The sequence below is a fragment of the Lygodium microphyllum genome, chromosome 14, assembly GCF_053477565.2.
Source record: "Lygodium microphyllum isolate KBCC chromosome 14, Lygodium_microphyllum_v1.1.10, whole genome shotgun sequence".
In the NCBI taxonomy this organism is placed as follows: domain Eukaryota; kingdom Viridiplantae; phylum Streptophyta; class Polypodiopsida; order Schizaeales; family Lygodiaceae; genus Lygodium; species Lygodium microphyllum.
Genome location: NC_141148.1, coordinates 79550613 through 79567069, shown reverse-complemented (window position 1 = coordinate 79567069; position 16457 = coordinate 79550613). Strand labels below are relative to the sequence as shown.

General features: G+C 40.3%; 1 protein-coding gene across 4 annotated transcripts; it reads left to right on the top strand.

Annotated features, from left to right (window-relative positions):
• Positions 1 to 4279: 4279 nt before the first annotated feature.
• On the top strand, positions 4280 to 8096 carry LOC148025754 (serine/threonine-protein kinase D6PK-like). Of its 4 annotated transcripts, none has more exons than XM_087692990.1 (3): positions 4280 to 4827; positions 5681 to 6718; positions 7041 to 8096. In XM_087692990.1, exons 2-3 carry the CDS (start codon positions 5961 to 5963, stop codon positions 7939 to 7941), a joined length of 1659 nt encoding a protein of 552 aa, XP_087549116.1. In that variant the 5' UTR covers positions 4280 to 4827; positions 5681 to 5960; the 3' UTR covers positions 7942 to 8096. The 4 variants fall into 4 exon arrangements, with proteins under 4 accessions (XP_087549116.1, XP_087549118.1, XP_087549117.1 ...); XM_087692992.1 differs by lacking the exon at positions 4280 to 4827 and adding an exon at positions 4861 to 5306; XM_087692991.1 differs by lacking the exon at positions 4280 to 4827 and adding an exon at positions 5381 to 5533.
• The last annotated feature ends 8361 nt before the right edge of the window (positions 8097 to 16457 follow it).

Genomic DNA, 16457 nt, shown 5'->3' with positions numbered 1-16457 from the left:
AGACTGAGTGAAATGTAAAAACTCTATTGTATTGCATTTGAAGATGATAAAATAACATATTTACTTTGGTTGGCATCATGACTTGTAACAATGATTCTTTGAGACATTCAAGCACCCATTAAAATGACATCTATAAGAAATATATTAATACTAGTCAAGGAAATTATCTTCAGAGAATAGAAATGGTAATGTTCCAAGGAAACGCTTGCTGAAAAAAAAAAGGGGTTCTATTTGGTGGTTATGGATAGTGGATCAATGAGCACGGATGAAATTGCCCATGTGGGGAGACAACCAAGTGATAGAAAAGAACATGAAGGGGATGGAGGACTAAAGTTAGGAATGAGAGGGAAGCTCATGAAGTGACACATAAAAGGTGACTAGGGACGACATGGGTCATTTTTATCATAGACAACCTGCACGTGGAGTAGATATTACAAGGTTACCTACTTGGGTGCATTTGTTACAACACTTTGTGTTGTGTTTGTTTGCATTTCATTCTCTACCCCACCTAGCTTATATACTTGGGTCCTTTTTTGATTGTACACTTGGCTTGTGTGAATGGCACCATAAGAGATTGGTCTCTCCATAGTGCACACAAGTGACTCAAAAACGATAGTATGTGTCTGGTGCATTGGATGCGTGATGAAGACAAGGACAATTGTGTGTCACCAATTTGTTTTGGATGTGATTTGATGGTTTCAACATGGTTTAGTCGAATGTAGGTATAGAACATGCTTGCTTGCTTGTACTTGAATGGCTTAGTTAAAAAAGAAACTAATGTATGTTGCTTTTGCTCCATTTTCTTGTTAGACCTAACAAGACAAGTTCATCATGTTGTTGGCTATTTTCCAGTTTTTAAGGGGGGGAATGAAGCTCATCTAGTGTATACATATGCTTGCCTACATTCTTTGTTTTTTATGCCCATGCAAAACATTTAAATTTTGCAAGTCACTAATCCCTCATGTTGCATGCATCATAGTTGATCATCTCTAAAAGCATTTCTTGGAATAAGTACTCTCTATTTAGAACAATGTATATTGAATATCACCATTAATAACTATATGTTGATCTTGGAGCCATGAAAAATTAATAGCTTCCCCATTGAAGACTGGCCCCACCCACTCCATTATGAGTGCCTTTCATATCACTCATCTTGATGTAATTGAATTTATTGAAGTACTTGACTAATTCTCTACAAAAATTGTCATAAAATGTGCTTAAGGTGGTTTCATAAACATTCATTCCATAGTCTTTGAAGGGACCATGCAAAATTAATAGCTTCTATATAGAAGAGTGGCTTGCTCTATTTTCAATGCCTTGCAATTGTACTCCTATTTGATAAATTGGCATTGATTGTACTACGTCGTTAATTCTACATACAAAAGACTATCATAAATTTGTTTAAGGTGGTTTTATGGACACTTGTGTGGCCAAGTGTTGAAGGGGCTAGACAATATGTTGAAGGACCCCTATGAGCATCTATTTTTGCTTAGCTAGGATGCAATCCTTACACATAGACATGAAGTGCTCGCTCTTCATTTGAAAACATTGAGATGGTAGGGAAGCTTAGTCTACCTTCAAATATTTTGCAAACCATAGAAATAAATATAGCATAGGATAATGGGTGTGTTTGGGAAGTTATTTGTGGACCTTCTAAGGTTGAAGCTATTTACAATCTTACAAGTGCATCCATTTTGACATTTTTTAATTAATAGAGTAGCCAAACATTTCTCATCAACATGGGACAAGCATCTAAGGGCATTCAGCCATGTCTAGATTCTCATTCATAAGATTGTGGCCTCTAGTATTGTGGCTTAATCTCCCTTAACAATATCTTCACTTGATTACATAGGATTGGAATATTTACGAAGGGCCTTTTAGCCAACCAAGCATACTCAAAGACATGTAAAAAACAACAGAGAGACAAAAGGCTATAAAAAACACAAGGTCACAAGAATAGAAGAAGGGACTCATGAAGTGAGCATAAATAGGGTGGTCCAAATTATATGCATTTGTGGATAGCCCCCTCTCCGAGGATCACACCATTTGAAACCATGGAAGTAATTTGCCATAATAACAATCCTCAAACATGGCCCACATGATCATGAATGATTGATGTCGAATTAAAAAACAAATGCATTGCATATATGCAAGATGTGCCAAAGACTAGTCCAACAAAAAAAATGAAAATGACAGGGATGTTGCGGTTGTAAAGTAGCCATGGATAGCATCTTGCCCAAAACCCAAGAAAGGATAATCGTATGTTGATGTGTCGCTGAAGTCCATACTCAGAAAGCGAAAATCTAGACCTCTCTAGCATCAACCAGGCGAGAGATAAAAGGATGAACATGAGTCTCATCACATGTAGTACAAAAGACACATCTAGTAATGGAGATCTAACAACTATGCATCATGTCCCTTGTGGGGAGATCCTAGATAAGAAGCCTCCATAAAATAAACTTCCCCTAGTAAGGAAGCTTAGACCTCCATAATTGAAGCATTTGATTATGCCACTTAGCTTTACTATCCCAATCAGACGAAACTTTATTTGCTTTCTTACTCATCCATCTCTTATCCTCAACCACTTTATGATAAACCTATGTAGCCACACTTTTTACATGTGTGCGCACACGCGCGCGTGCACACACACACACACACACACACACTCTCTCTCTCTCTCTCTCTCTCTCTCTCTCTCTCTCTCTCACGCTCGCACATGCACGCACACACACTCTCTCTCATTTTCAAGTTTGAATCTACAAAGGGATCAAGACTTAGAATCATGGGGTATGCTTTAAGGCAACCTATGATTTTTACCATTTAAAAAGCTCTCTTCTTCTTTTCTTTCAATTCTACTCTCTCTCTCTCTCTCTCTCTCTCTCTCTCTCTCTCTCTCTCTCTCTCTCTCTCTCTCTCTCTCTCTCTCTCTCTCTCTCTCTCTCTCTCTCTCTCTCTCTTTGCCCCTTGCTACCCTGAAACACATGGTGTCCATTGCAAGGTTAACTTGCACATGGATGGAGAGGGGCAAGTGAATATACTCCACCTTGTAGGTCAATCAACTCATGCTAAGATGGTTATGCTCACAAAAATTTCAAATGAGATAGAGTTTGAGTGGTTACTACTTATTATTGGTAATATCAAACCAAAGTAGGGTTGTTATCTAGGGAAAAACCTCTAGAATCAATTACACCATACAATGCGTATCTTTGTTATGCATGTAAATTGACTCAAGCTAGGATGCACTCTTATGCTTAAAGTAATTTCAAATGAGATAAGTCCTAGTCATTATAATTAGTGGGCATCATCAAACCTAGGTGAGTTGTTATTTGACATTAAGGCCTTTAGAACTCAATGAGTTGGACAATGGCACTTCACCTTTGTTGCAAGCCATGATGAACCAAACACATGGTGATGACCTCTAGAATGAAGTGGATAGTGTTGCATGTAGGGCAATGATGTTTGTTCGAACATCCCATGATAGATCCTACTATCCCTAGGAGCTTGGGATAGTTTCCTTTGTGTCCTAGCTAGGTGCGGTTGAAGCACCTCAAGTTGGTAGTTACCTAGCCCCATTGGCACCTAACTAGGGTATAGGGCCCAATAGGGTAGTGCCCCCCCATAAGGTTATACCAATACGCTTAGAAAGGTTTCACTTTTGTGTGTTTCTAGGTTAACCATTGGAGGAAAAGGAGCAAAAATGAAGATGATTGGAGGATGAAGTCTATGTTTCCTGTTTCCTTTTCGGTCTCTGAGTGTAACTCAAAATTTTTGAAAGAGAACCCTTTGATTCCTTCCACCATTTCTCATAGGAAAAATTTTGCTGGCTTGGACATTTTGTGTGATGGTTTTCTGTGTCAGAAGTTTGCATGCCGTCTGGCGATGAAGAAGATCGAAGAGGTCACATTTACGTGATACTCTTCAGGCTCCTCCTGTACCCTATGTATGCAATTCCTTCCTTGCAGAACCTCATGATGTTTTCATGATTCAAAATGTGGAAACAATAGTGGGAGGTTGTCAAAACTTCTCGTGTTTCGAAACATGCTTGTTCCCAGAGGATCAGCACTTGCTAGGAGTGTGATAGGTTCTACCGTATGAAGCTGCTCTTAGGGCAAGGGATGGGGGAAGCGAACCCGGGTTAGGCAAGCAAGGCAAGTGAGGGCACTGAGAGGTCTTTGTGGTGGGGCTCAGTCTCCAAGGGTTTGTCTCTCTTCTCTCTCTCTCTCTCTCTCTCTCTCTCTCTCTCTCATCCCCCGTCTAGACTCGCAGTCCAAGTAGAAATCCGCTTGGAAAGGCACGAGCTGGGCGGTAGCCAATTGGCTCCAGCCTCCCCCCCTCTCTCTCTCCCGAGTCCCCCTCCTTCTCGCAGTCTGCGGCCTGCCTGTCCATATCAGAGCCCCCTTCTTGATTCAGCGGCAGTGGCGCGAAAAATACTCCCCCCTTTCTCTCTCTGCCCATAGCTTTTCTTGCCATCCTCCTCTCCCCCTCAACTCATATTTCTTGCTCGAAACTTGATCCCCCTTTCTGCACACTCTCTGCACAAACATCGGATTCTCCATCATCGTACTTCAGATCTTCTGAGTCCTCTCTATCTCCGTCTCGGTCTCTGTCTCTGTCTCTCTCTCCCCACTGTTGGGAGTCCCCCTAATCGACGCTCCCCTCCTGCTCTCGCTCTTCAATTTGTTCCGTCAAAGCTCCGGTCTCTTCGCTTTCATCCTTTCTTGTGTCTGCGTCTTTATGTACCTCAGGAGCTCTCCGGGCAGTTACAAACACTCTCACAAGATCACTGGTGGCCAAGGCGTGGCCTTTATTCTTTTCGCCTGCATTCAGGTAATAAGGCGACGCAAATATGAGAGAGAGAGGGAGAGAGGTTTATTATATAGATTTCTTGTTTCGCTCCCCTCTTCGCATGTGTCCTGCAAGTCTTGTTTTGTAACGCTCGCCATGACTACGGCTGATTAGACCTTGGATCGTTTTTCTATCACACTCGTATATACTACGGGACAACCATGGCAGCAGACATTGCTCGCTTCCATCTCGGATGCTATAGCTGTGCTCGCATTCAATTGAATGCCGCAACTACAACTCAGCGTAGAGCACGGCAGCTATGGCCGTCGCGCCGCCATAGCCGAAGCTTGAAAGCACTGTGAAAAGACTGAAAGGGCACCGAGGGTTTGGGAATTGGGATGTGTGCAGTGTGAAATGAGAGAGAGAGAGAGAGAGAGAGAGAGATTGATTTTTGCGTTTGGTTGACGTGCCTCGGAGAACGTGCGCTTAGTCTTAGCTCTTCATTGTGTTCGGGACAATGCGTGCGCTCTCTCTCTCTCTCTCTCTCTCTTTGTGCTTCTGCATTGTTGTCTACTGTAGTCGTCGCCACCCCACCCCCCCTCCCACTTGTAGCGACAACGTGCACATTCCGTTCTTTTTGAGCGAGAGAACATTCGTGAGCCTTTTTCCCTGTGCGATGCTTTGCTTGCCGCTCATCGTGCCTTGCCGTGGCGCCTCACGCACTTCAGAAATGCTCTAATTCCTACATGTCTGCGGCTGTTTTTTCTCCCTTTTTTCCATTCTGCCATCTCCGAAAGCTTAAGCATGTCTTCAAGCTTAATACGTTTGACATTCTTTCTTTATGGTTATCATTTCTGTATGTCCTACTGATCTTGTCTTCTTTTCTTCTTTGAAGGTTGGTTTCGGGTCGCTCTCTCGGCTCAGGTGCTCCGCGGCATGGAAGAAGGCTGAAGCTTGCTTCTCAGTGACTAGGTGATCCTTAATGGCTCTCACGTGAAGCAAGGCCTCTCTCTATCCTAGGTTTTTTTCTCGTGGTTCCTTTTGAAGAGCAGGAGAGGTGGAAGGAGAAAGGTCTATCCTACACGGGAAGGAACGTTTTTGCCACACGGAAAGGAACATTTTGCCTTCACGAGGCCTTGTTTCTGGACCTGTGATGCACAAAAGGGGCGTGTGCCATGGCGAATAGAAGTCCCTTCAAAGGCCAGAATTTAATCGCGTCAGGAGAGTTATTTGCAGATAAGTCTTCTGAGTCTTCCCTTCCCATTAGCGGAAGCCTCAGTTCCAAGAGCAGCATAGATATCAGCATGAAGAGCAGTCTCAGTAGCAGTAGTGCGACTGGCTCCAGCAGCGGCAAGAACAGCTTGAGTGCGAAGACCAGTGATGGTATCATCAGTGATCCCAAAGTCGTAAGTGATAGAAAGCCAGGAGAGGCATTCAAAGCAAGTGAAAGTGGCAAGAGCAGCCTGAGCAGGTCTAGCGCAGGCAGTGAAATAAGTGATAGCAATGAGAGCACTTGCAGTAGCTTCAGCACTGCTTTGAGTAAGCCTCACAAAGCGAATGACTCAAGATGGGAGGCAATCCAGGCTGTCAGGGCCAAGGAAGGCGCCTTAGGCTTGAACAATTTCAGGTTGTTGAAGAGGCTTGGTTGTGGAGACATCGGGAGTGTCTACCTTGCAGAGCTCAGGAGCACTTCTTCGTATTTTGCAATGAAAGTTATGGATAAAGGGTCTTTAGCCAGTCGCAAGAAGCTCCTCAGAGCACAGACAGAGAGAGAGATCCTGCAGTGTTTGGATCACCCTTTTTTGCCTTCTCTCTATACTCATTTTGAGACTGATAAGTTCTCTTGCTTAGTCATGGAGTTTTGTTCTGGAGGGGACCTTCACACTTTGAGGCAGAGGCAGCCAGGCAAACATTTCTCGGAAATGGCTGCAAGGTACATGTTTTTAGATTGAGTTTTGTTCATTCTGTTCTGCCTTCCTTAAAATATTCGTTTTTGCTTTAAGATGCGTGAGGTTCAAATTTTTTTCTAGGCCTAGGAGATCAAATTCAGGAAACATTTTTTACAGAAGTTCAGGATTAAGCGATGGTTGAATGATGTCACTTATTGTGGCATCTTTGTGGCCTGTTCTATACGGAGTAGTTAGCTGTATGCTCTTTTATATTTTGTGCAAGAGAGCTGTTGTGTTCTTGTACTGGGATGCTTTAGATTCTTTGCAACAAAAACTCATTTCTTATGTTTCTTCTCTGCGTGGCAGATTTTATGCAGCAGAAGTGCTCCTTGCATTAGAATATTTGCATATGATGGGGGTTATTTACAGGGACCTGAAGCCTGAAAATGTACTTGTGAGGGAGGATGGTCACATTATGCTCTCAGATTTTGATCTCTCACTACGGTGTGTTGTGAGGCCTACATTGGTCAAGTCTGCCTCAGTTGATGTGGACCCATCAAAAAGAATCCCTGCGTACTGTGTGCAACCTGCCTGCTTGGAGCCTGCCTGCATCACACCAAATTGTGTGGCTCCTTCTTGCATTCAGCCATCTTGCTTTGCTCCAAAGATCCTTCCATCATTACGATCAAAGAAAAACAGAAAACCAAAGAATGAGCTTGGAAACCAGGTCACCCCTCTTCCTGAACTCATAGCAGAGCCTACTGGAGCTCGATCTTTGTCCTTTGTGGGAACACATGAATACCTGGCTCCAGAGATAATCAAAGGAGAAGGCCATGGAAGTGCTGTGGATTGGTGGACTTTTGGAATATTCCTCTATGAGCTACTGCATGGTAGAACACCCTTCAAAGGAGCTGGAAACCGTGCTACACTCTTTAATGTGATTGGACAGCCTCTGAAGTTCCCTGAAACTCCCACTGTGAGTTTTGCGGCTCGAGATCTTATCAGAGGCTTGCTTGTGAAGGACCCACAGCACAGACTAGCATATAAGCGCGGTGCCACAGAGATCAAGCAGCACCCATTTTTTGAAGGGGTGAATTGGGCGCTCATTAGGAGCATGGCTCCACCTGAGGTCCCAAGGCCGTTTGAGCTCGACATTGCTGTGAGTAAAGTAGCTTCTGCTGCCCCTGCCCCTGTTGACAAGAAGCAGCAGGGAGATGGTGGTGAATCAAAGTCATCTGGATCGTATCTTGATTTTGACTTCTTTTGAGTGTTTGGAATGGAAGGCACCCTTTCACCGGTGATCCCTTTGTATTGTCTTCCAAGCCTTTGGTCTCAAGTGACGGCCTGAGTCGCTCCATAGTTTTTTTACATTGGTTTGCTTGGCAGTTAAAGTAACATGCTTTTGTAGAACTTCTACCTGTGCATCTGTATTATATTGTCCCTTTCAATGCCTCTTTTATTCGCCTCTTAAAGCATGGTTTATGCTGAGAATGATGTAAATAAAGATGTTTTTTCCTTTTCGTAACGCTACGTAAAGAGATTTTGGATTGTGAATGTTTCCTTTCCTATTTGCAAGAACTTTTAAAGGAGCGGTGGTCTTACGCTATTCAATATATCCCAACTTCCGAGCCTTTTTGTTGGCTTGGTCAATTTATTTTTATCTGTAACTGCCCTATGTTGCTACATATACGCACATTCTGTGTTCCTGTACCTCAGTCAAGCTGGGTCTGAGTTGTGCTGATGTCCGAGCCAGGGAAAGTCTTTACCTACAGATTTTGCACCTTACCTTTTGCTGCTTGCTGAGCTATGGCAGGCTAGACTTTTGTCTCGGGCTAATTCCAATCAAAATACTGGATCAACCGTTTCATTATTCTAGTTTACGACCCTTGTATTGCACCAAGACAGTTCTTTCTTTGCTCCTTTGAGATGGGCTTGTCTGTGGGGAAAATTGGGGCTGACTATCAGAGGGCTTGCTTGCCTATTTTGCTTCCTCGCATTGCTGCTGTGATCTTATCTGTGCGTCTCGACACGCTTGTAGTAAGTCTATCCAGCATTCTTGCAACTGTAATATCTCATTCAGTATCAATATCATTGCACGTTCTCACTTTCTCTCCTATCATACTGTTCCTACACATTTCTCACCTTCTTGCTAGATTCTAATTTATCTGTTACATGCTCTTTCTTGAAGTGTGAGACATGCTGCAATCTTCCAGGAAAGAAAAGCAAAGAGTTAGAGCTTTGTAGATCTGAGAGGTGTTCTAATCTAGCTGCTTAAGCAGAGTGCAGACTGTACATCTAAGATGCAGTGTGTAACGAACGTGGGCCGAGTGCTGCGTGTTACCCATTTCCTGCTGCATACTGTGGCTCGTTGACAAGCAAGCTAAGCCAGCAATCAGCGTTATGCACATTCTCTGAACCATGGCAGGACAGGCCTCTTGATCGGCTACGTTCACAAGCAAGCTAAGCGAGCAATCAGTGTTACGCACATTCTCTGCACAAGGACAGGAGAGGTTTCTTGAGATAGTAGGCCGTGCAATTTGCTGACACTACATGCGGGCTGACTGATACGGCCAGCTAATAGATCAGATTCTGCCTAGTGCTAGCCTCAGGAGCAGCAGCCAAGCCAGTACACAGTACTGCGCTTGCCTAAATAAAAACGAGTGAAGGTGATATAATTAGGTGAAGAAGAGAGTTGGGAGCAATGGATGTCAGTCACATGGGTTGACGCACAGTTGTATGGACGTGTGGGGCAATGTGTAACATTGGCCGGATGCAGGGGTTGGGCTGGGGCAGGGCAAATTGCGTGGAGGGAAATGGAGGTAGCTCTGTTTTCCTTTCCTGTGTGTATAAATCGGTTGGACAGTTGAACTGGCATCATCAGAGAGAATCCGCCGTCCGGGCTGGCCCTGTGTCTCCATGTGAGCTGCCACCTCAGTGCCTTTCAAGCTTTAAAAGAGGCCTCTCTCTCACCTTTTTGCATCCTATTGTTGTTGTTGTTCTTCTTCTTTTTCCCTCTCGTCCCTTTCTGGCATCAGTGGCATGCACGATGCCAGTGTCTCGACACGGTAACCACGTGGACTTATTGGATAAACAGTATCATCATCATCAATACTGGCATCATGCATGTATGTGATATCTTTATTGGGTTTCTTTTAGAGATGCTGGTTGGCTTCCTTTTGACTTGTGATTTTATTAAATAACTCACCTATCTGCCTCTTATGGCAGGCCAGGGCTCTGTGGCTCTGGGTCCGGCTTGTGGGTCAGTTAAGCTTCGGTTTCGTCATGGATGATGGCCGCCGGTTTTTCTTCACAAATTCAAGGGAGGAAGCTCATGGCGAACACGTTTGCAGATAAGAAGCCTTTGGTATAGAACGAATTGTGATGTTCAAGACATGTAGGAAAGAATTGCAAAATAGAGCAGAGAGAGAGAGAGAGAGAGAGAGAGAGAGAGAACCCCTATAAAGTATACTTGATTAAGGGCAATTTCCCCTCAAGAATATGCTGGAATCACTTAAGCAATACTATAGTAATTGAGTTCGGATACAATAGTAGCACCTTCCATAGCATACTACACAACAAACATAAAGGTCAAAGGGTCATGGATACATGCATAATGCAAACGACTTTGAAGGAAGGTTTACTTAACACACTAGGACTCGTGAACATGGAGTCAACATGGGGCTCAACCATGCTTCTTGCATAGCATGGCAGTGAATTTGCATAAGTACTCTTTGAAATTTCATAACCAAAGGGGGGTAATTCATTATCAAAGTGGATTGTCATTTAAGCTCTTGGAACATTAAATATGTCAAATATATAGACAATCACGAACTCAGTGCTAGAGTTGTGCCTAGCATGCTCGATTGTCAAAAGTTCATTTGCAAAATAAGAAATGACATACCAATGTAAGAATCTTTTTAAAAGTGGGAATGCCTCCTTCAAAGTTCCATGATTCATAACATCTAGGAATGCTAAGAGCTTGATAGGCCTCATTAAAATGTCTCCTAGATATTGTTACGAGTCATGATATCTAAGAGTAGTATTGGCCTATGCAAGCACATGTTGATGAGTTGAATAAATTTGTCATGAGTAATTTTTATGCTTGGCACATTTGGAACATGCATTTCTCCAAGTAAAATTCAATGAATGTCTATTTTTGCTTGCTCTTTGATGGAAATGCTATGATTTGTCTAGAATGGAGATTTGGATACACCTTGTAAGTTCAATTTGAAGAGAGATAATGAAGATATATTGGTGCAACATGTGTGCTCTTCAAAGAGTTTCAATTTGTTTACATAAACTTGGTATTGAGGCATTTCAATTTCTTGCATAGACACTCTTTCACTTTATCCTTGTAAGTCCCAAAGAGTAGCCAAATGTGACTCTTGTTGTCACTACTTTTGTGTAGTTGAAAAGCAAAGGCATAGGCTTAAAGAAGGATATTTGGATTTCAACTAAGGTAGCCCGACACTAAGGCCATCATATCCACATAATGTAGCCTGACACAAAGGCCACATAATGGTAAGCACCTCCACTTTCACAGCCAATGGCACCCCAAGATGATGCAGCCCAATTAGCACGGTGAGAAGTAAGGTTGAAATTCGAGGGGATGTGCACGTATTTCATGTGAAAACCAAGTTTATTGAAATACTTTTCATTTAGTTGGATTAATTCTTATGGTATTATATACAATATACTTAGAACGTAGGTGCTTTATTACATATAATCCCAAAGAGGTATCACTTCAAGCTCCTCCTTGTGTTAGTTATGATCTTGAGCTTTTCATTGCGATGGAGCAACCTAGTGGATGAAAGAGTCTTGTGTTACATATAACTAGAGCAATGAAGTTATGAACTCATGTTGGCTGTGCACACACACATGCATATGTATAGCATATGTATATGTACACACACGTTAAATAGAAATGTTCACAAAAAACTGAGATTTGATGTAAAATGAACTATAGAAGTTTCAAAAAGAACTTCAAAATTTGAAGAAGGTTAAAAACTTTCAAATTTAGAAAACTTTTAGTTATAGAAATGGCAAACAAATCTCTCCAAAATTTTGAGTTAATGGTTTTTGTATTTGCTATTGAAAACATTTCTTTGTGAACATAGATCATGACTCCAAGCTGAGGTGCCTAGATGACTTGGCACGCCATTGCATATTGTTATTAATAGATTGAACTAGCAAACAACCCCACATGGCTCAAGCCTTGTAGGCAACAACACCATCATATAGTGAAGAGGAAAGAAAGTGTGGTCCCATTCAAAATGAAATGGGCTAGTCTTGCTCCCACACATTTGTAACTGCCCTTTATAAAAACATGTGTAGCCCTTGGCCCTAATGGACATGCACACATCATTCATGAAAAAGATTTTTGGTAGCACATACAAAGACCTTCGATTCAAAATATACAAGAGGGATTGTTACACCAAATTTCGTGCATTTATCATTTTTATAACTAAAGATTTCATAAAGTTCAAGGTTTTAAACTGTTGTTTTCAAAGTTTGGATGCAGATAGATATGTGCCACTAGGGAAGCATAACCTAGGGTTTGAACTCATATAAATAATATTCAACCCACATTCAACCCTTAGGCTATGACCCCATTGGCTTATTCTTTAAAATTTGAAGGTTTTTCTTTTTGCAAATTTTGATATTTATATACTAAACCTTAGATATTTTTGCAAATGTTACATGCATAATATTAGTTCTCATCAGAGTTTTGACAATGAAGATCTTCATAAATTCACAAAGTAATCAACTAAACAAAGAAGTACACGATTCACTCACAAGAATTGAAAAAAAAATGGGATGAAGAGAATTGAATAAAATTTTTAATAATTAAGATATATCCAACCATCTTGAATGCATGTTGAGTTGAATGAACAAGGGGCTAACCCCTCGCAAACTAGTGTCATCCTGTTTAGGAATACACGTTCTTAGGTTATATGCATAGATCTCATTCTAATGTTTTTAGTACCTATCTAGCATTATAGTTGCATTTCAAGTCTTCTTAGTTTTAATCATGAATTTGTATTTCTCCCAAAAGCATAGCAAATATTTGACAAGACAAAACACATTGTTAGGCTTTGAGAAAACTATGATATGCAAAGGCATGTGCTTTTAAGTATGACAATTCATGATCAAGATACATAACATTTCGACGGAGAAGGAGTGATTGGCCTTGATAAGTGAGGTTGCCACATTCTAACATTACAATAAATTTGGATGGAAAGGCCCTTGTAATTTTTAGGATTTTCTAATAATCTCAATAAAAAATAAATGAGAGGGACCAATGAAGAGGGCGAGAGGAGTGCACATTCTGACCCCTAGAGTTCTTCGTACTGGAAAAATTTATGCTTTTAGTTCCCTCCCCCTTTTCTTTTTTTGTGAAGTATGTGGTAATTATCACATGTGCCCCATTATTTTCCAAAAGTGGCATTGAAATTTAAATCCTTAAGCTTTCCCAAAAATAAAAATTTTCATCTCCCAAAGTCCCTCTCATACTAGTCAAAAGTTCATTTTCAAGTTTTAATCTCCCTTCTAAGCCTCTCCCAACTCCCTTTTTCCTTCATCACCTCCATCTCCATCTCCAACCATAGCCCCACCTCCATTTGAAGTTCCATGTTAAGCTCCATTGATAGCTTAAGCTCCATCTCCATTTCAAGCTCTACATACCTCAAGCTCCAATATAAGCTTTTCTTGGAACTCAAGCATACGTAACGATGAAGATTTGTATGAAGCACAAGTTCCACATAAATCTCAAAGTTACCTGAAGCTCAAGCTAACCTCTTGCTGAAGCTCAATCTCATTCATATTGATATTTCTTTTTTGATATGTGTGTTCTCCATGGCATGAAGAGAAAGAAAGGAGGAAGGAGATTATTGAGCAATGATCTCCATAAAACCAATGATAAAAATAATAAATGGATTAACATTGGATTTAGAAGGATGCACAATCTTACCCAACCATGTTCAATGGTCTACACATGTTGTTCCATTGTTTGAGTCATCAAGAGTGAGAGAAGATGTTTATAGGCTCTTTCAAGGTCAAATATCCATTGCTTTATGATGATGAATGACATTTTCATGCATCTCAAGTTTCAAGCATTATGGTTTTTTGAATTTTGTTGGTTTCTTCTAGTTCATTAGTTTCTTTCTTTGTATAAATGCATGGAATCACGTATGAAAATAGAGTCCTATATTGTTTAGTCATAAAAATTGGGAAGCACATGCCTTGAATAACCTACTAAAAGTGTTTGAATTGTAGAGCTTTTGACCTCCAAAACCAAGATTGAACGATAAGATCCCTTATTCCTTCAAGGCTTGAAAGTACTTTAAGTCAACCTTATTGCCTCTCACACAATAATTCCCCCTTTCCACTTCCTCTACCTACCCTACCCTTTCTTCTTCTTATGCCCAAGGATGCAAAGAAAACACAACGAAAAAAGAAGAAAGAAAGATGAGATAGACCTATTACCTTGTCGAGTGTAGTCAAGGCTTGAATACAACTTTGTTGTATTTGTAGATCTAACTATAGCCTTTGCATAGCTCCAAAGCTCTTCTCCAAGTAGTGTATATTCTTCTACCATTACCTCAAGAACTTGGTGTCGCTCTTGCTCTTGAAATTCTCCAAGCTTTGACAAACCCTTATGAGGTTGAGAAAGAGAAGAAAAAAACATGCTATAACTAAGAAAACTCCTCTTTCAATGCCACGACCTATTGCAGACTATGGTGAAAGAGAAGGAAAAAGCGTACAAAAGAAGAAATTGATGAAAATGATGATGGAGGTGTTGATCACAGTGGCTTCTACAATATTATGATCACCCATCACAATCTCTCAATCTCTATAGAAAAATACATGTAGTCTTTTTCACTCTTCCTCAAGCGTGATAAAAAACACATAGAGTGGATCATTACAGAAAAGGCCAAGGTTAAAGTTTTAGAAAGATAAGATCTATCTATAGCATACGTAGGAATGAAATTTCCATTGATTTTTAGGCTTTCATACATTAGGATTGTTTATGTGCTAGCATCCTAATATCCTATTTCTCCCTCACCTCTAGCTTTCATCCTTTTATAGCGTCCATAGTTTTTTGTTGCATGTTTGCACATATTAATACATTATTCTTTAGACTTCTCAAGCTTAAAATAACTCATCTAATTAATATATAACTTGCAAGAAAGGGAGCCTAGTACTCGAATTTTATGATTCATTCCTTTGTGTACAATGACATCTTAAAAGTAAATGTTGATTTACACTTTGAGAGATACAAGGGCCTTAATTCATTTAAAACATTTTAAAAAAAGTTTAAAGACTTTTTACTCTTTATTTTTTCTTTTTTGTCTCCAATATCTAAGTACTATTAAGAAAAAAGTTGACTAAAAAATGAGCCCTTAAAAATATTATAGTTTAAGAGGTAGACCTTTTGGATTGTCCAATAAGAAGGAAAGATGTTGAAATCCATCGAGGATGAATCTTCTCTCTCCAAATCTTAGGGTTTTGATTAAAGAATATGAGAGTGGGGGTTTAAAAAAGAGGGAATGAATAGTGAATCTTTTTTTGAGTATCTTTATCCTTCTACAATCCCCCCTTTCTCTCCCCCCTCCCATTTTTCAATTTTGCTCCTCTTCCCTCCCACAAACTCAACTTGACCTAAAAATTGTGTGGTAGTCTCCTTTTTGTCTCTACTCTATTTTAGTAAATTTTAATCTGTGTTGGAACTCTATACTAGGGGAAATTAGTGTTTTGTTCACTTCTATTATCTCTTCACTTTCTTCTACTCATAGCAGTATATTTTGGGAAAAACAAAGGTGCTCATTTCTCTCTCTATTTTCTAATTTCGGTTGTTCTTTTAATAGGGTTTAGTTTTGAGAGAAATGAGCATTTTGAGGATTTTGTCGTAACTCTTGCTTTTGTTTTTTTCAACCCAGTCAGACTTTGAGCAAAGCATTTGCCTTCTCTATTATAGATCTTTCTATATGTAAGTTTTCACTTCATAATGCTACAAATTTGGGATGTGGTCACCATTTTTGAGTTTGTACATATGTGTTTGACTTATCCAATGTGCATGTGATATATAATGTTATAAGGAAGCTAGTGCCTAGTGTAAAGAGTATCTTTGTTTTAGTGAGTTTTTTCATGATGATAACAAAAACTTTTTGTTGTTCATATCACTATCTTGCCAATTAGATGTCTATGCTGAGAGGAATTGATGTTTTGAAAATTATCTCAATCTTTGTTTTCTTATATCTATTATTATTTTAATAGATTTTTAGTTCTTATCAAATTGAAATGAGGTTTTTGAGCAACGATTATAACTTTGGAATTGATTTTCCTTGTAGAGCAATCAAGTCTATGCGGAGCAGAGATTTCATATTATTTTTTGCAAATCTACTTGTAGGTAAATTTACCCTTTTGTGTTGTGTAAAATGATAAATTAGGATAAGCTAGGAAGGGTCGAATGTTGACTATCCTCATGTATTGTCTTAGAGCCTCGCTAGTGCCATTCTAGGGGGCCAAAATCAACCCTATACCGTATGGGTAGAGGGTTCGATATGTATCACTCCCCCTCATTTCTCGCTCTCTTTGAACCAAGTGTGGCAATGATTCCCTTCACTTTCAAGGATGATAGTAAAGCAATCACCTTAAAATTGACACTAGATAATGCTAATAGGAGATTGCAATATTAATCTAGGTCTTGTTTCAGGCCGATCCTTTTGGGATTGAGGGGATACTCCCTTGTGATGTAGGCTCAAGTAGTTCGAGGTTATAGAC

What these genes read in the sequence shown, in the direction of transcription:
- LOC148025754 (XM_087692990.1), top strand. Translation starts at nt 5,961, where the DNA reads ATGGCGAATAGAAGTCCCTTCAAAGGCCAGAATTTAATCGCGTCAGGA. An exon ending in TTCTCGGAAATGGCTGCAAG is followed by an intron (nt 6,719 to 7,040) that starts GTACATGTTTTT and finishes TCTGCGTGGCAG; the next exon opens with ATTTTATGCAGCAGAAGTGC.